The sequence below is a fragment of the Rana temporaria genome, chromosome 7, assembly GCF_905171775.1.
Source record: "Rana temporaria chromosome 7, aRanTem1.1, whole genome shotgun sequence".
Classification (NCBI taxonomy): Eukaryota; Metazoa; Chordata; class Amphibia; order Anura; family Ranidae; genus Rana; species Rana temporaria.
Window position 1 is genome coordinate 11,377,745 of NC_053495.1, and position 17,863 is coordinate 11,395,607.

At 45.7% G+C, this 17,863-nt stretch overlaps 1 protein-coding gene across 1 annotated transcript; it reads right to left on the minus strand.

Annotated features, from left to right (window-relative positions):
- Positions 1–884: 884 nt before the first annotated feature.
- Positions 885–13,648, minus strand: LOC120945047. The gene is made up of 6 exons (XM_040358890.1): positions 13,485–13,648; positions 9,482–10,696; positions 8,270–8,505; positions 3,768–4,135; positions 2,502–2,758; positions 885–1,101 (listed from the first exon to the last, which is right to left on the minus strand). Exons 1-6 carry the CDS (start codon positions 13,555–13,557, stop codon positions 953–955), a joined length of 2,298 nt encoding a protein of 765 aa, XP_040214824.1. The 5' UTR covers positions 13,558–13,648; the 3' UTR covers positions 885–952.
- Between the last annotated feature and the right edge of the window lie 4,215 nt (positions 13,649–17,863).

Genomic DNA, 17,863 nt, shown 5'->3' on the forward strand with positions numbered 1-17,863 from the left:
GGGACTGTCCTCATTTGATAGATTGATAGCAGCGACATCAGCCATTGGCTCCAGCTGCTGTCAATCAAATCCATTGACACTGGAGCAGGGGGGAGGGGGCTGTCTGTGTCAATGGATAAAGCAGCAGGACTCAGGAGGGTTTCCCCATGAAAAGCAACTCTCCGTGGGGGCAAAAAAAGGAATAAAAGTGTTAAAATTAAATAAACAATAATATATATATTTTAAATGCCCCTGTCCCCGCGAACTTTGGTAAAAAAAAATCCCAATAAGTGTTTATTGATTTGGTTTCCGCAAAATGTATAGCGTTTACAAAATAGGGGATAGTTTTATGGCATTTGTATTACTCATTTTTTTTTTTACTAGTAATGGCGGCGATCAGCGATTTTTATCGTGACTGCGACATTATGGCGCTATTTTGGGGCCATTGTCATTTTTACAGCGATCAGTACTAAAAAAAATGCATTGGTTACTGTGTAAATCTGACTGGCAGTGAAGGGGTTAACCAGGAGGGGGCGCTGAAGGGGTTAAGTGTGTCCTAGGGATGTGTTCTAACTGTAGGGAGGATGGGCTACGTGTGACAGGACACTGATCACCGCTCCTGATCACAGAGAGCTGTGATCAGTGTCCTGTCACTAGGCAGAATGGGGAAATGCTTGTTTACATCAGCATTTCCCCTGCTCTTCCTCTCCATGAGACGATCGCGGGTATCCCCACAGACATCGAGTCCATGGGACCCGCGATCACACTCACGGAGCTCGCCGTCTTAAATAAGACATACAGGTACATTAATCTGCTTGTACGTGCCATTCTGCCGACGTATATCGGCGCGAGGCTGTCGGCAAGCACTTAAATATGCTAATTGTTAATGACTTGTAAACTCGGGATTCCATGAATAAAAACATATTTAATGTGTCACATCTCATGCAATGGATGACGGGACCCCATAAGTGTGTCAGTCTTCCGCGCCCTGCAATAGAGAGTAGTCCCGACTTTTTAAAACACGCTTCTGAATCGCCAGGGCCAGCGCGCTCAATACGGCCATCATAGCGATCACAGCCACGAGCATAAAGGAGGGAACTGTATGTGACGTCTGGAGATCACCTGGGAAAAAAAAGTGTTATTAACACATCAAGGAATATATACTGGACTGAACTTTCTGTATATGACTGAAAATATTTCACCTTTGACCTTTGACTTGTGTCCTCCTACTAACACCTGCTCTGTGTGTGATCTTATGGTGGACGGATTATGGCAACTGAACTGCCTATAAAGTCATAAAGCAGATCTATGCAATGTTTTGAAGCAGTGGTCCCCAAACTGCGGCCCACAGGCGGGATGTGGCCCTTTTACTTTCCTTTATCTGGCCCTTGGGGCACAGTAATACCCACTGATACAAGGCATTCCTCCCACTGACACCAACAGTGCATAATCCCATGTACACCAACGATGGGGTCCTATTCCTCTCTCTAATTTCAATGAAGGGGCCCTATTCCTCTCACTAATTCCAATTAAGGAACCCTATTCCTACCACTAATTCCAATGAAGGGGCCCTATTCCTACCACTAATTCCAATGAAGGGGCCCTATTCCACTCTCTAATTCCAATTAAGGGGCCCTATTCCTCTCTCTAATTCCAATGAAGGGACCCTATTCCTCTCTCTAATTCCAGTTAAGGGGCCCTATTCCTCTCTCTAATTCCCATGAAGGGGCCCTATTCCTCCCACTAATTCCAATTAAGGGACCCTATTCCTCTCTCTCATTCCAATGAAGGGGCCCTATTCCTCCCACTAATTCCAAAGAAGGGGCCCTATTCCTCTCTCTAATTCCAATGAAGGGGCCCTATTCCACTCTCTAATTCCAATTAAGGGGCCCTATTCCTCCCACTAATTCCAATGAAGGGTCCCTATTCCTCCCACTAATTCCAATGAAGGGGCCCTATTCCTCCCACTAATTCCAATGAAGGGGCCCTATTCCTCCCACTAATTCCAATTAAGGGGCCCTATTCCTCCCACTAATTCCCATTAAGGGGCCCTATTCCTCCCACTAATTTCAATAAAGGGGCCCTATTCCTCCCACTAATTCCAATGATGGGGCCCTATTCCTCCCACTAATTCCAATGATGGGGCCCTATTCCTCCCACTAATTACCATGAAGGGACCCTATTCCTCCCACTAATTCCCATGAAGGGGCGTGTCATATTTAAATTAGGGGGGTGCGCGAGTTTAGTCAGGCCTAGGGCAGCACAAAACCTAAATACACCCCTGCAAAACATGTGTTCCGTCGGATCATCCGATTGTGTGTACACAAGTCCATTAGACTAAAATCCAAAGTACAAACACGCATGCTCAGAGCCAATACTAAACATCAGACAACAATAGCAGAAGTTGCCCACAGGGTGGCGGTAAAGAGCTGAAAAAACACGTGTTTTGGTGTATGTTGGCTGAAAACAAGATCTGTGTTTGGCTCAGAGTTCCTAATGAACCTAAAATGTAAAAACCTCACCAGATTTAAACACAATGGGCCCCTGAGACAACCTGGCAGCGGCCAAATGTACTGGAGAGCCACGAGCGTCACGTCTGTGCCTTAGATGGTGGCACCCTTGGGTACAGCGGTTTGGAGAAGTTCCGTTATGGCAGACAAGGACATTACAGGACAGGTACACCTCCCCAAAACTGTTAAACTTAAAAACATGGAGGCTGAAGCGCTGCAGCCTCTGGTCGGGAACGGCGTGGGTCTGCAAAGTGGAGTCTTGGGGGCACCTGAGGATAAAAAAGAGAATTCAACACAAAAAAGATCAGAATGCAGAAATATAGGAAAGCAAAGGGAGGCTTCAGCTCGTTATGTACAGCAGTAGTCATCATCAACCCTCTAACAGGCCAGGTTTGCAAGATAACTGAAATACATCACAGGTGATATCATTTGCTGCTCAGTGACTGCAGTATTCTAGTCTGCATCTCCCCAAAATAATACAGTTGAACCTCGGATTACGAGCATAATCCGTTCCAGGAGAATGCTCGTAATCCAAAGCGAGTTTTCCCACTGAAGTCAATGGAAACTAAAATAATTTGTTCCGCATTGACTTCAATGGGATGCAATTCCGAATGTGGCCAGAGGTGGAAGGGGGGCGCCAGAGAGCGCCAAAAACTTCCGAAAAGGCCAGAGGACACTTCGGCTTGTTTCTTGCCCCCCCCCTACCTCAGGCCAAATGAGGTACTGCAGGCCAATGTTTGGCTTTTCTCGGCTCCTGGGCCCCGGTACCTCAGGCCAAATGAGGTACTGCAGGCCAATGTTTGGCTTTTCTCAGCTCCTGCGCCCCGGGAACCTCAGGCCAAATGAGGTACTGCAGGCCAATTTTTGGCTCTGTTCGGCTTGTGCGCCCCCGTACCTCAGGCCAAATGAGGTACTGCAGGCCAATGTTTGGCTTTTCTCAGCTCCTGCGCCCCGGGAACCTCAGGCCAAATGAGGTACTGCAGGCCAATTTTTGGCTCTGCTCGGCTTGTGCGCCCCCGTACCTCAGGCCAAATGAGGTACTGCAGGCCAATGTTTGGCTTTTCTCGACTCCTGTGCCCCCGTTCCTCAGGCCTATTTAGCTTGAATTCTGCTCGTCTTGCAAATCAACACTCGCAAAAGTTTTTAAAACGTTGCTCGCAAATTAAAATGCTCTCAAACCAAGATACTCTTAAACCGAGGTTCCACTGTACATAAAACCTGGCCTGTTAGTGGGCCCTGAGGACAGGGTTGGTGACCACCGATGTACAGGATAGTTACCCTTGTTGGATGAGACGGTAGACTTGCTCATTGTCTTCTAGCGATGGAGAAGCTTTACAGTTCTCGACAAGTATCTGCAGATTCTGGTCACCGGACACCACTTTAAACTCAACATACAAGCGCCCATGGATGTCCACCTCATAGGGATATGCTGTGATCAGGTCGCCGAAGTCTTCGGACTGATAGAGTTGCAGAGAGACGTTATAGTGACCTAGAGAGACTACATCAGTGACTTTAGGGTGAAGGTTCATCCCGAGGGTCTCATTCATCTCCATTTCGCACTTCACTGGGATCTCAATGCGATGGATGCTGGTCCCCGGGATCGTCCCATAGACCGTGTTCTCATAGAAGGTTTTTCCATCTTCACTCTATGAGAAAATGTATACATTTCCATGGACTGGGCACAAATGACACCATAAATACAGGACACAGCGGTAGAAGACGAGTATTGTCCCGTGTTAGCCATCAATTCATGCAGAAAGTTCGGGGTTAAAGTGGTACCCATAATTGGCTAACCTGTTTTTAACCACTTAAGGACCGGACCAATATGCTGCTAAATGACCCAAGGGGTTTTTACAATTCGGCACTGCGTCGCTTTAACAGACAATTGCGCGGTCGTGCGACATGGCTCCCAAACAAAATTGGCGTCCTTTTTTCCCCACAAATAGAGCTTTCTTTTGGTGGTATTTGATCACCTCTGCGGTTTTTATAATATCATTTTATAATATCATTTTTTATTTTCCTCAGTTTAGGCCGATACGTATTCTTCTACCTATTTTTGGTAAAAAAATCGCAATAAGCGTTTATCGATTGGTTTGCGCAAAATTTATAGCGTTTACAAAATAGGGGATAGTTTTATTGCATTTTTATTAAATTTTTTTTTTTTTTTACTACTAATGGCGGCGATCAGCGATTTTTTTCGTGACTGCGACATTATGGCGGACACTTCGGACAATTTTGACACATTTTTGGGACCGTTGTCATTTTCACAGCAAAAAATGCATTTAAATTGCATTGTTTATTGTGAAAATGACAGTTGCAGTTTGGGAGTTAACCACAAGGGGGCGCTGTAGGAGTTAGGGTTGTGTTTACAACTGTAGGGGGGTGTGGCTGTAGGTGTGACGTCATCGATCGAGTCTCCCTATAAAAGGGATCACTCGATCGATGCAGCCGCCACAGTGAAGCACGCAGAAGCCATGTTTACATACGGCTCTCCCCGTTCTTCAGCTCCGGGGAGCGATCGCGACGGGGCGGCTATAAACGAATAGCCGCGCCCTCGTCCCGGATCGCTCCCCGCGGGAATCCGACCGCCGCATGTAGCGGACCCCTGACCCACGTCTAGGCAGGCACGTACAGGTACGTTGATGTGCCTGTCCGTGCCATTCTGCCGACGTAAATGTACATGCGGCGGTCCGGAAGTGGTTAAAGATGCAAGCTTGGGGGGGGGGGGTCCATTCAGGGTTAAAGCGGAGTTCCACCCAAAATTTTACGCTACGCCACCGTAAGTCGGAGAGGCAAGTGCTGTATTCACAAAGCACTTGCCTCCTAAGTTACGGCGGCGTAGCGTAAATGGGGGCCGGCGTAAGCGCGCCTAATTCAAATGAGGATGAGGGGGCGTGTTTTATGTTAATTATTGGTGACCCGACGTGATTGACGTTTTTCCCCGAACGGCGCATGCGCCGTCCGTGGAATTTCCCAGTGTGCATCGCTCCAAAGTACGCCGCAAGGACGTCATTGGCTTCGACGTGAACGTAAATTACGTCCAGCCCCATTCACGGACGAGTTACGCAAAATTTTCAAATTTCGACGCGGGAACGACGGCCATACTTAACATTGCGTACGCCTCCTAATAGCAGGAGCAACCTTACGCCGAAAAAGCCTAACGTAAACAACGTAAAAAAATAGCGCCGGGCGTACGTACGTTTGTGAATCGGCGTATCTAGGTCATTTGCATATTCTACGCCGAAAACGACGGAAGCGCCACCTAGCGGCCAGCGTAAATATGCAACTAAGATACGACGGCATAAGAGACTTACGCCGCTCGTATCTTAGCCTAATTTAAGCGTATCTGTAGGTAGATTCACAGACAATCGCCTAAACTTGCGGCGGCGTAGCTTAGCGTGTTTAGGCTACGCCGCCGTAAGTAAGCTAGGCAAGTACATGATTCTCAATGTACTTGCCTGCTAAGTTACGACGGCGTAGCCTAAATCGGCGGGCGTAAGGGCACCTAATTCAAATGTGTTGGGGGGGGGGCGTGTTTAATGTTAATGAGGCTTGACCTCACGTTTTTTACATTTTTTATACTGCGCATGCGCCGGGCGCCTACATTTCCCAGTGTGCATTGCGCCTAAGTACGCCGCACAGGCCTATTGATTTCGACGTGGACGTAAACGACGTAAATCCCGATTCGCGGACGACTTACACAAACGACGTAAAAATTTCGAATTTCGCGGCGGGAACGGCGGCCATACTTAACATTACTATTCCACTAGGGCCTAGCTCTAACTTTACGCGGCCTATCTCTTACGCAAACGGCATAAAAGTACTGCGTCGGCCGGGCGTACGTTCGTGAATCGGCGTATCTCCTCATTTACATATTCTACACCGACCGCAATGGAAGCGCCACCTAGTGGCCATCCAAAATATTGCAATCTAAGATAGGACGGTGCAAGCCGTCGTATCTTAGATATGTTTAAGCGTATCTCTGTTTGAGCATACGCTTAAACTTAGGTCGGCGTAGATTCTGAGTTAGGTCGGCTTATCTACTGATAAGTCGGCCTAACTCTACCTGAATCTACCTACTGGTTTCCAGAATACGCTTAAATTTACGACGGCGTAGATTCAGAGTTACGACGCCGTATCTACTGATGCGCCAGGTGTAACTCTCTCTGAATCTAGCCCTGTGCATTTTAGCTAGTTTGTAAGCAAGCACCTGCTCAACTGCAGTTGGTCCCATACTCAGACCTGCAGGATATCAAGCATATAGGGCCAGATTCACATACATTTGCGGCCGTGTAACGTAACCCGTTTACGTTACACCGCCGCAAGTTTCCAGTTTTAGGGCCATATTCTCGTAGATTTCCCGCGGGCGGCGCGTAAGCCATTTACACTACGCCGCCCCAACCTACAGGAGCAAGTGCTGTATTCCCCAAACACTTGCTCCGTAGTTTGGGGCGGCGGAGTGTAAATGGCCCGGCGTAGCCACGCGTATCTCCAAGGGGGCGGCTTCTATTTAAATTAAGCGCGCCCCCGATTCTAACGAACTGCGCATGCGCCGGGCTTAAAATAGCCCAGTGCGCATGCTCCAGTTCTCGGCGTAAAACGTCAATGACGCCGACATGTGCGTCATTGATGTAAAGTCGTATTCAAGAACGACTTAGGGAAACGACGTAGCCGACGGAAAAACACGACGCGGACCCGACGCCATACTTAACATGGCCTACGTGGGACTTGCGTAAACGTACCCCTCATATAGCAGGGGTAAGTTTACGCTTACGCAAACGACGTTAGCGACGGTTACGCGACGCGAATTCGTTCGGGAATCGGCGTATCAGGCTCATTTGCATAAACAAATGAGACCTGAACGTAAACGCCATCTAGCGGCGGGCGGAGTAATTACATTTAAGATCCGACAGTGTAAGTGACTTTCACATGGCGGATCTTAAGTGTATCTATGCGAAAATGATTCTAAGAATCAGTCGCATAGATACGCGGGCCAAAAAAGGGAGATACGATGGAGTATCCTGAGATACTCCATTGTATCCTTACTCAGAATATGGCCCTAAGTGCCCGATCCACAAAGCACTTACCTGGAAACTTGCGGCGGTGTATCGTAAATACGTCCGGCGCAAGGCGGGCCAATTCAAATGGGCGTGTGCCATTTAAATTAGGCGCGCTCCCGCGCCGGACCTACTGCGCATGCTCCGTTTCGCCATTCCCGTCGTGCTTTGCGCGCAGTGACGTCATTTTTTCGACGTGCGTAGCGTAATTCCGTATTCCCGGACGGCTTACGCAAACGACGTTCATTTTTAAATTTCGACGCGGGAACGACGGCCGTACTTTATACAGCAATACGATTGCTGTGTAAAGTTAAGGCACCAAAAACGACGACTTACTTTGCGACGGGAAACTAGACTAGCGGCGACGTAGCGAACGCGAAAATCCGTCGTGGATCGCCGTAACTCCTAATTTGCATACCCGACGCTGGTTTACGACGCGAACTCCCCCCAGCGGCGGCCGCGGTACTGCATCCTAAGATCCGACAGTGTAAAACAATTACACCTGTCGGATCTTAGGGATATCTATGCGTAACTGATTCTATGAATCAGTCGCATAGATAGAAACAGAGATACGACGGCGTATCAGGAGAAACGGCGTCGTATCTCTTTTGTGAATCTGACTCATATGCACTATATTGGAGATACAACTCTATAAAATGCACCCATGCTCCTAATTTTTTCAAATATATACTTTAAAACATGCAATTAGGCAGTAAACCTCACCAGAACATTGGATCCGCATCCACTGAATGGTATTCGAATGAAAGCGAAATCTTCATCAGCCGCCGCCTGGCACAGAGGGTCTTCGAGGTGTATATCAGACACACCTAGGTGAGCGTCAACTACCATACTGAGAGGAAGTTGATATTCAGCACCATTAGAAAGACAACGCAGGGTTCCTTCTGGTTCATTGCCTTCTGTGGGTGTTGGCAAAGGTGGCGAAGGTGGCAAAGGTGCATCTAACAACAAGAACAAATGGACACATTAAATACTAAGCCGGTAAATATATATAATGACAAATAATATAAAAAATATAGGGCAGGACGTAATTTACATTCACGTCGAAAGCAATGACGATTTGCGTCGGAATTTCGAGCATGCGCACTGGGATTCTTTTACGCCGTTCGTAAAAAAACGTAAAAAAACGCGGGGTCACCATCATTTAAATAAAACACGCCCCCTCATCATCTTTTGAATTACGCGCGCATACGCCGGCCCCATTTACGCTACGCCGCCGTAAGTTACGAGGCAAGTGCTTTGTGAATACAGCACTTGCCTCTCAAACTTACGGCGGCGCAGCGTAAATACGATACGCTGCCCCGCCGTAAGAAGGGGCGCAGCTACGTGAATCTAGCCCTTTGTGTTTAAAGTAGCTGCCTGCCCCTTTATTGTATCCCAATTAAAGGGTACAATGACTCCAGAAAAAATATATCTATATAGGCGTGGCACTACAATACACCATACAACTGTTCAGTGCACTATAAAAAAAAATATTCTCAATAAAATAATGTGCAACAATACAAACAATAATCCATCTAAAAATATACCAATTTTATGTGTAAAAAAAAAAAAAATGCAATAAATCATATCAGATCAGCGATTTTTATTGTGAGTGCCATATTGCGACGGGCACATTTTTACGCAATTTTGGGACCATTGTCATTGATACAGCGATCAGTGCTATAAAAATGCACTGATTACTGTGTAAATGACACGGGCAGGAAAGGGGTTAACCAGTAGGGGCGAGGAAGGGGTTAAATATGTCCTAGGGAGTGCTTCTAACTGTGGGGGCTGGGCTACCAGTGACATGACCGTGATCGCTGCTGCCGATCACAGGGAGCAGTAGATGATGGCAAATGTCTCAGCCTAGCATGCAAACATACTTTTGGGGGATAAACCCCCTAGTACTGCTTTGAATATAAAAAAAATGTCTACCTGGATATATCGTTTCTTGGCCCATAGAGTATCCATATGAAGTATCTCTTTCAACACCGTAGACATAAACCGTAAAGGGCGTTGAGTCATGATATACTTCATGTTGACCTTCACTTTTATCCATAAAGACTTGGAATGCGCTGTAAGCTCTGAAATATTGTACGGTGAAATTATACCGACTCAGCGGGCGGTGATCCAGGTAGAACCCATCTTCTGACGTTGCCGGAGTCACAATCATAAGATAGTTGAAGTATATTTTTTGTGTTACGAATTTATAATAACTTCTTGATGCCGAAGAATGCGGGATGGTAACAAAAAAGGGGTCATAAGTAGTTACTACACCGGGCTTGAATTCTTGGAGGACATAGCTGACCATAATAGGTTTGGAAGCATTAATGATAGACATTTCCTTCAAACCAATTCGAACGGGGCTTCTCACGTCCTCAATTAAGTACTCCTTGGGTTCCATCGCTCCGTCAACAAATACTTGGGTTTCTGCACTTGATGTTACCATGGTGATAGAATCTTGGGTGTGGTTCAAGAACGGCGCCAAAACAAAAAAGCGCCCCCACCTAGACACGGGATACAACTGCTCAACCAGGGTATCACAGAAGTTGTTTATCCCCCTGAAGCATTTTTGGCCACTGAAAACCGCTACGGGAACCGTGGATGAGATCCTGGTGCCGGTTAGGTCAGAAGAACTTTGAAACTGAACGGACTGTTGGTATCTGAGACTAAAAGAAAAAGACTGTCCTTTGGTGTACTCCACGCCTTTATACGCCATCGATCCAGAGACGGTTACATTGACCAGAGCCACATCCTCCAGACCGTTGGCCACAGCGAATTGTTTTGCCGATCCTGATGCCGTGGTTGATATGTAATATTCTGTGCCCAGGTCTTCTACGGGGAGGCAGGTCATGGCGTCACCGCTGCCGGCAGCCGTGTAAAAACCGAAGACAGATAGAGCGGCGTCTGATTGGACCAGAACGGCCTTAGAAGTCACATCCTTTTCTGTGATCATATAAGTGTAGTCGAGGGTCACCAGGCGATAACTGTCCCTCTCGATGTTCAGGGTTTGGTTGAATTTCGGTAGGGACACCGTTACGGTGACTGTGGCTGGTTTATCGTAGGTGACGAGGTACAGCTGGAATGTTGTTTCTTCAGATACATAATAATTTTCCATGAAGGCCGTTATAAACCTTGTCTGAGCCCATCCTGTGGAATTATACAATTTCCCAAAAAGTGTTAATGATGAGAAACAATCGAGCGTCATAATAATAAATACACAGCGGTGGGCTTTATTTAGATGTCCTATGAGAAGAGGGCAACCCCCCGAGACCTGTACAGAACAAAAACGTTTCTAAGGCCGGGTACTAACGAGCAAACATGTACGATGAAACCGGTCCGTCGGACCGTTTTCACCGTACATGTCTGCCAGAGGGCTTCTGTACGATGGCTGTACTAACCATCGTACAGAAGTCCGCGCGTAAACAATACGCGGGGCGTGTCCGCGTCGTCACCGCGACGATGACGCGGCAACGTGGGCGGGCCTGCCATTTAAAGGCTTCCACGCATGCGTCAAAGTCATTCGACGCATGCGAGGGACGGCGGGCGCTCGGACATGTACGGTAGGTCTGTACTGACGACCGTACATGTCCGAGCGGGCAGGATTCCAGCGGACGGTTTTAAAACACATCCAGGAATATTTGCCCGCTGGGAAAAGGCCCGGCGGGCAAATGTTTGCTGGAATTCGGCCCGGTCGCGCCTACACACGACCGAACATGTATGCTGAAACTGGCCCGCGGACCAGTTTCAGCATACATGTTTGGTCGTGTGTACGGGGCCTTACGGTTCGTTTAGTTATTTAAATAATTTTGTTTTGTTAAATTTGTGTAAAATTTTATTTGTTTTCGGAAATTTGTTTTGTTACTTTATTTTCGAATTCGATTAGAATTTTCTTAATTCGATCTAATTGAATTGAATTTGACCGAATTCGGAAAATTCGACTCGTTATTCTAATTGGTATTCAAATTCGAATTTATTCTATTTGAAATTCAAATTTCCGAAGACGGTTATATTCTTTATATTTTATTTTAATCTATTGTTTTTTCTATTCTATTGTTTTATTTTCTATTCTATTCTTTTCTATTTTTTTTTATTCTATTCTTTTATTTTCTATTCTATTATTTTTTATTCTATTCTTTTCTAATCTAAACTTTTCAAATGTAACCCTTTCATGACTAAGCCTATTTCTGACATTTGGGGGTAGATTCAGATAGAAGATACGACGGCGTATCTCCTGATACGCCGTCGTATCTCTGAGTCCGGCCGGTCGTATCTATGCGCCTGATTCATAGAATCAGATACGCCTAGGTTTGACTAAGATCGGACCGACGTAAGTCTCTTACGCCGTCGGATCTTAACTGCATATTTACCCTGGCCTCTAGGGGCGTGTACGCTGATTTACCCCTAGAATATGTAAATCAGCTAGATACGCCAATTCACGAACGTACGCCCGGCCGATGCTGTACATTTACGCCGTTTACGTTAGGCTTTTCCCAGCGTATAGTTACCCCTGCTATATGAGGCGTATCCTATGTTAAGTATGGCCGTCGTTCCCGCGTCGAATTTTGAAAATGTTACGTCGTTTGTGTAAGTCGTCCGTGAATGGGGCTGGACGTCATTTACGTTCACGTCAAATCCAATGACGTCCTTGCGGCGTACTTTGGAGCAATGCACACTGGGATATTCCACGGACGGCGCATGCGCCGTTCGGAAAAAAACGTCAATCACGTCAGGTCAAGCCTGATTAACATAACACACGCCCACCTCTTCAGAATTTTAATTAGGCGGGCTTACACCGGGCTATTTACGCTACGCCGCCGCAACTTTCTTTTAAGAATACGGCACTTGCCTGTAAAAGTTGTGGAACGTAAATAGGATACGTTACGCCCGCACAAAGAAGCGCCATTCTACCTGAATCTACCCCTTGGTGTTTACAAGTTAAAATCCATACTTTTTGCTAGAAAATTACTTAGAACCCCCAAATATTATATATATATATATATATTTACATTTTATTCTATTCTTTTCTAATCTAAACTTTTCAAATTTAACCCATACATGACTAAGCCTATTTTTGATATATATATATATATTTAGCAGAGAATCTAGAGAATAAAATGGCAATTGTTGCAATATTTTATGTCACGCGGTATTTGTGCGGCGGTGTTTTAAACACAACTTTTTTGGGAAAAAAAAAAACTTTCATGAATTAAAAAAAAAAGAAAAAGTAAAGTTAGCCCAAATTTTTGGTATTATGTGAAAGATGATGTTACGCCGAGTAAATAGATACCGAACATGTCATGCTTTAAACTACTGTACTCTCCATAGGCGATGCTTTAATTTTTTTTACAGTTACCAGGTTAGAGTTACAGAGAAGGTCTAGTGCTAGAATTATTGCTCTCGCTCTGACGATCACGGCGATACCTCACATCTATGATTTGAACGCCGTTTACATATGCGGGCGCGACTTCCGTATGCATTTTCTTTGCTGCGCGAGCTCCACACAGTAATGCGAGGCTTTCTCCCTGGTGTGGAGTGTCGCGCTCGCCCCCTCCCTTGGACTACAGGAGAGTCAGGACGCTCTCTACGTTGCAGATAGAGAAAGGAGCTGTGTGTTAGAGAGCGTCCTGACTCTCCCGTAGTCCAAGGGAGGGGGGCGAGCACGACACTCCACACCGGGGAGAAAGCCTCGCATTACTGTGTGGTGTTACAGACAGAAGAACAGGAAGTGAGGATTTCTCAGAAGAAATAAGGACATTTAAAAGCAAAATGGAAGGATGAGGTAAGTGAAGGAGGACTGCACTAAGGTAAAGGAAGCTATTTAGGAAAAAAATTGTACCTTTACAACCTCTTTAATAAAATACCTGATTTCTAAATGTAATATTTACCACTACCAAACATAAACTCATCTATGAAGTTAGGAAGATATTTTCTTTACCGGCAGCAAACATTCCCATGAAAAGTAGGAATATCAGACATCTTCTTGGGGTCTCTTGATTGCGGAGATCCATGGTCCGCTCTTATTTGCAAATCCCTAATGTCCCCGGGATTGGTAGAATTTTATACGGGGTCTTATCTCCTTCTATTCGATTTCATTGGACCGTTGAACAAGTAATAAGCCTAAACTCTCTCATTGATATATTAGGTTTATACAAGGATATCAGATCATTCTTGCCAAAACAAAGCTTGGACAGCCTTGGCATTACATAACAACACCATCTGTTCTGAGGGCGTTTAGTTCTTATAAAACATCAAACTGTGTTACACTTGGGAGTGTGTTTATAAAGAAATTTGCATTGCAGTCTAGGAAAACTGCATATAAATTCATTCTGTGCAATTGGGGCAAAATCGTGTGAATAGGGACAATACTGCATTTCGGCCACTAGATGGAGCTGAGGAGTATACTCATTTCTTATGATACTCAGCAACATCTAGTGGCCAAAATGCAGGAACACCTAGCAAACTCAGGCCCAGATTCACGTCCAGAGGCGTATCTCTGCGGCGGCGTAACGTATCCGATTTACATTACGCCGCCACAACTTAGACGGGCAAGTGCTGTATTCTCAAAGCACTTGCTCCGTAAGTTGCGGCGGCGTAGCGTAAATCGGCCGGTGTAAGCCCGCCTAATTCAAATTTGGATTAGGGGGGCGTGTTTTATGTAAAACTACTGTGACCCGACGTGATTGACGTTTTTGCTGCACGGCGCATGCGCCGTCCGTGGAATTTCCCAGTGTGCATTGCTCCAAAGTACGCCGCAAGGACGTCATTGGTTTCGACGTGAACGTAAATGACGTCCAGCCCCATTCACGGACGACTTACGCAAACGACGTAACTTTTTCAAATTTCGACGCGGGAACGGCAGCCATACTTAACATTGGTACGCCGCACTTATGCCTCATATAGCAGGGGCAACTATACGCCGGGAAAAGCCTAGCGTAAACGTCGTAACTTTACTGCGTCGGCTGCGCGTACGTTCGGGAATTCGCGTATCTAGCTAATTTGCATACTCAATGCGGAATTCGACGGAAGCGACACCTAGCGGTCGAATCTAATAGATATCTATGCGTAACTGATTCTAAGAATCAGTCGCATAGATACGACGGGTCGGATTCGGACTTACGACGGCGCACATGAGAATCCGGACCTCAGTTTTGATTTGCCAGGGGTCACGAATCCTGGGCTGTTCCTGAAGCCTGCACCGCTCTCAAAGCCTTTTTGCGGCCGCCCAGCAAGGCTATCCCTGAAGCCCGGGGCCGCCCACTCAGCCTCTTTGCAGCCCCCCATTCAGTTCACGGCATGGCTGGGGGGCAGAGATTAGAGGTCAGCTGACTGGTGAGGAATGTGAAGTGGGAGGGGCTGGAGGAGACCCCATCTCCTGATTTCGGCATAGGTGTCACTGCTATGAGACACCACAAAGTCAGAGACACATTGAAGCCGGAGACACAGTGAGTGACACTACCTGTGATTATAGTTGCAATTAAAAGGACTTGGGGAGCGCTAAATGTCTGCCGATTAGAGGCGCAAATTACTTGTCTTGCCTTGGGTGCTGACAATACACGCTACGAAAATTATTTTACTGTTAGGGGTCCCCACAACTGGGGGAATTTTATCAAGGGGTCACGGCACTAGGGGGTTGAGAACCACTGGTCTAGAGCATGGGTCTTCAAACTACGGCCCTCCAATTGTTCAGGAACTACAATTCCCATCATGCCTAGATATATCTGTGAATGTCAGTGTGTTACAATGCCCTGGGATGTGTAGATCTACAACAGATGGAGGGCCGTAGTTTGAGGATCCCTGGTCTACAGGGATCTCCAAACTATGGCCCTCCAGCTGTTGTTGAACTACACGTCCCGCGAGGCATTGTAAAACTCTGACATTCACAGACATATCTAGGCATGATGGGAATTGTAGTTCCTGAACAAGTGGAGGGTCATAGTTTGGAGACCCCTTGTCTAGAGGAACCCTAGGGTTCCATAAAAAAAACTGGTTTAGAATGTCTGCATTACACTATTAACTTTTACTGAAACAATTATATGCAAAAAAAAAAAAAAAAAAAAACGCAGAGGTGATCAAATACCACCAAAAGAAAGCTCTATTTGTCGGAAAAAAAAGGACGTAAATTTTGTTTTGGGGGCCACGTCGCACGACAGCGCAATTGTCATTCAAAGCGTGACAGTGCTGAAAGCTGAAAATTGGCCTGGGCAGGAAGGGGGTGAAAATGCCCGGTATTGAAGTGGTTAAATTAAAGAGGAATGTTTTTTTTATGGGAAAAAAAATTGCATGAAAGAAGCGAATGTCTGAGTGCTTTTTGAAAACAAAATAGTTCATATCTACACCTGCCAGACTCACATGGTACTTACCATTAATAAATCAAGCTCATTTCCTCATATTAATCAGAACAAGTTAATATGTAACATGTAAAAGAAACAACATTAGCAGAACTTGGTGTAGATATATAACTGTATAATAATAATACAAGAATTAACCTGTAGGGAAAAAAGTTAGTGTATATATATATATATATACTTTTTTCCCCTAACGGTTAATTCTTGTATTATTATTATTATACAGTTATCTAGCCAGTTCCCGACCCCCCCATGTACATATACGTCCACAATATGGCACGTACAGGCACATGGGCGTACACGTACGTCCTCGCCTATTAGCGGGTGGGGGGTCCGATCGGGACACCCCCCGCTACATGCGGAGGTCGGGTCCGCTCGGGGAGCGATCCGGGACCACGGCGCGGCTATTTGTTTATAGCCGCCCCGTCGCGATCGCTCCCCGGAGCTGAAGAACGGGGAGAGCCTTATGTAAACACGGCTTCCCCGTGCTTCACTATGGCGGCGCATCGATCGCGTCATTCCCTTTATAGGGAAGACACGATCGATGACGTCATTCCTACAGCCACACCCCCTACAGTTGTAAACACACACTAGGTGCACCCTAACTCCTACAGCGCCACCTGTGGTTAACTCCCAAACTGCAACCGTCATTTTCACAATAAAGAATGCAATTTAAATGCATTTTTTGCTGTGAAAATGACAATGGGCCCAAAAATGTGTCAAAATTGTCCGAAGTGTCCGCCATAATGTCGCAGTCACGAAAAAAATCGCTGATCGCCGCCATTAGTAGTAAAAAAAAAAAAAATTATAAAAATGCAATAAAACTATCCCCTATTTTGTAAACACTATAAATTTTGCGCAAACCAATCAATAAACGCTTATTGCGATTTTTTTTACTAAAAATAGGTAGAAGAGTACGTATCGGCCTAAACTGAGGAAAAAAAATGTTTTTATATATGTTTTTGGGGGGATATTTATTATAGCAAAAAGTAAAAAATATTGCATTTTTTTCAAAATTGTCGCTCTATTTTTGTTTATAGCGCAAAAACTAAAAACCGCAGATGTGATCAAATACCACCAAAAGAAAGCTCTATTTGTGGGGGGAAAAAGGACGCCAATTTTGTTTGGGAGCCACGTCGCACGACCGCGCAATTGTCTGTTAAAGCGACGCAGTCCCGAACTGTAAAAACACCTTGGGTCTTTAGGCTGCATATTGGTCCGGGGCTTAACTGGATAGAGAGGTAGAAGGGCGCCTTGATGTAATCAACGTCTTACTGCTTTAAAAAGTCAAGAGAACTCAGACAGTGTGTGGCATAAATTGTCCACTTGGTGGCGCTATGCTACCGCTCTTTGTTATCATACAGAGTCAGTATGGGACAAAATCTGACAGTTCTTCCGTTAACTGTTCTCTCTCATTCATCAGAATACAAAATCTACACTGTTGAGCGGCCTGCAGTCCTTACATTTTATTCACATGATTTGTTTTTCCATTTTTACTAAATACAATGTATACCAGCTCAGATTCCTCCCCTGGCTCCGCAGCGCCGGAGGGAAGTTCACCTCTCCCCCCTCCCTGGTCCCAGAAGATTGCCCGGCCATTCACAGCGCAAATCCAGAAATTCGGAAATTTCGGAATTTACTAATTTGTTAATTTTTGTCTTTTTTTTTTAAACACATTTAAGAGCTCTACTGTGGATTATATTATATATACACTGTTATATATTTATGTTTTTCACCTTTGGTTATATTGTTATATATTGTTATATCACCCTTTGCAGTGATTTTGGGCCAGATTCTCGTACAGCGGCGTAATTTTGTGCGGGCGTAACTTATCCGCTTTACGTTATGCCTCCGCAACTTAGACGGGCAAGTGCTGTATTCTCAAAGCACTTGCTCCGTAAGCTGCGACGGCGTAGCGTAAATCGGCCGGCGTAAGCCCGCCTAATTTAAATTTGGATCAGGGGGGCGT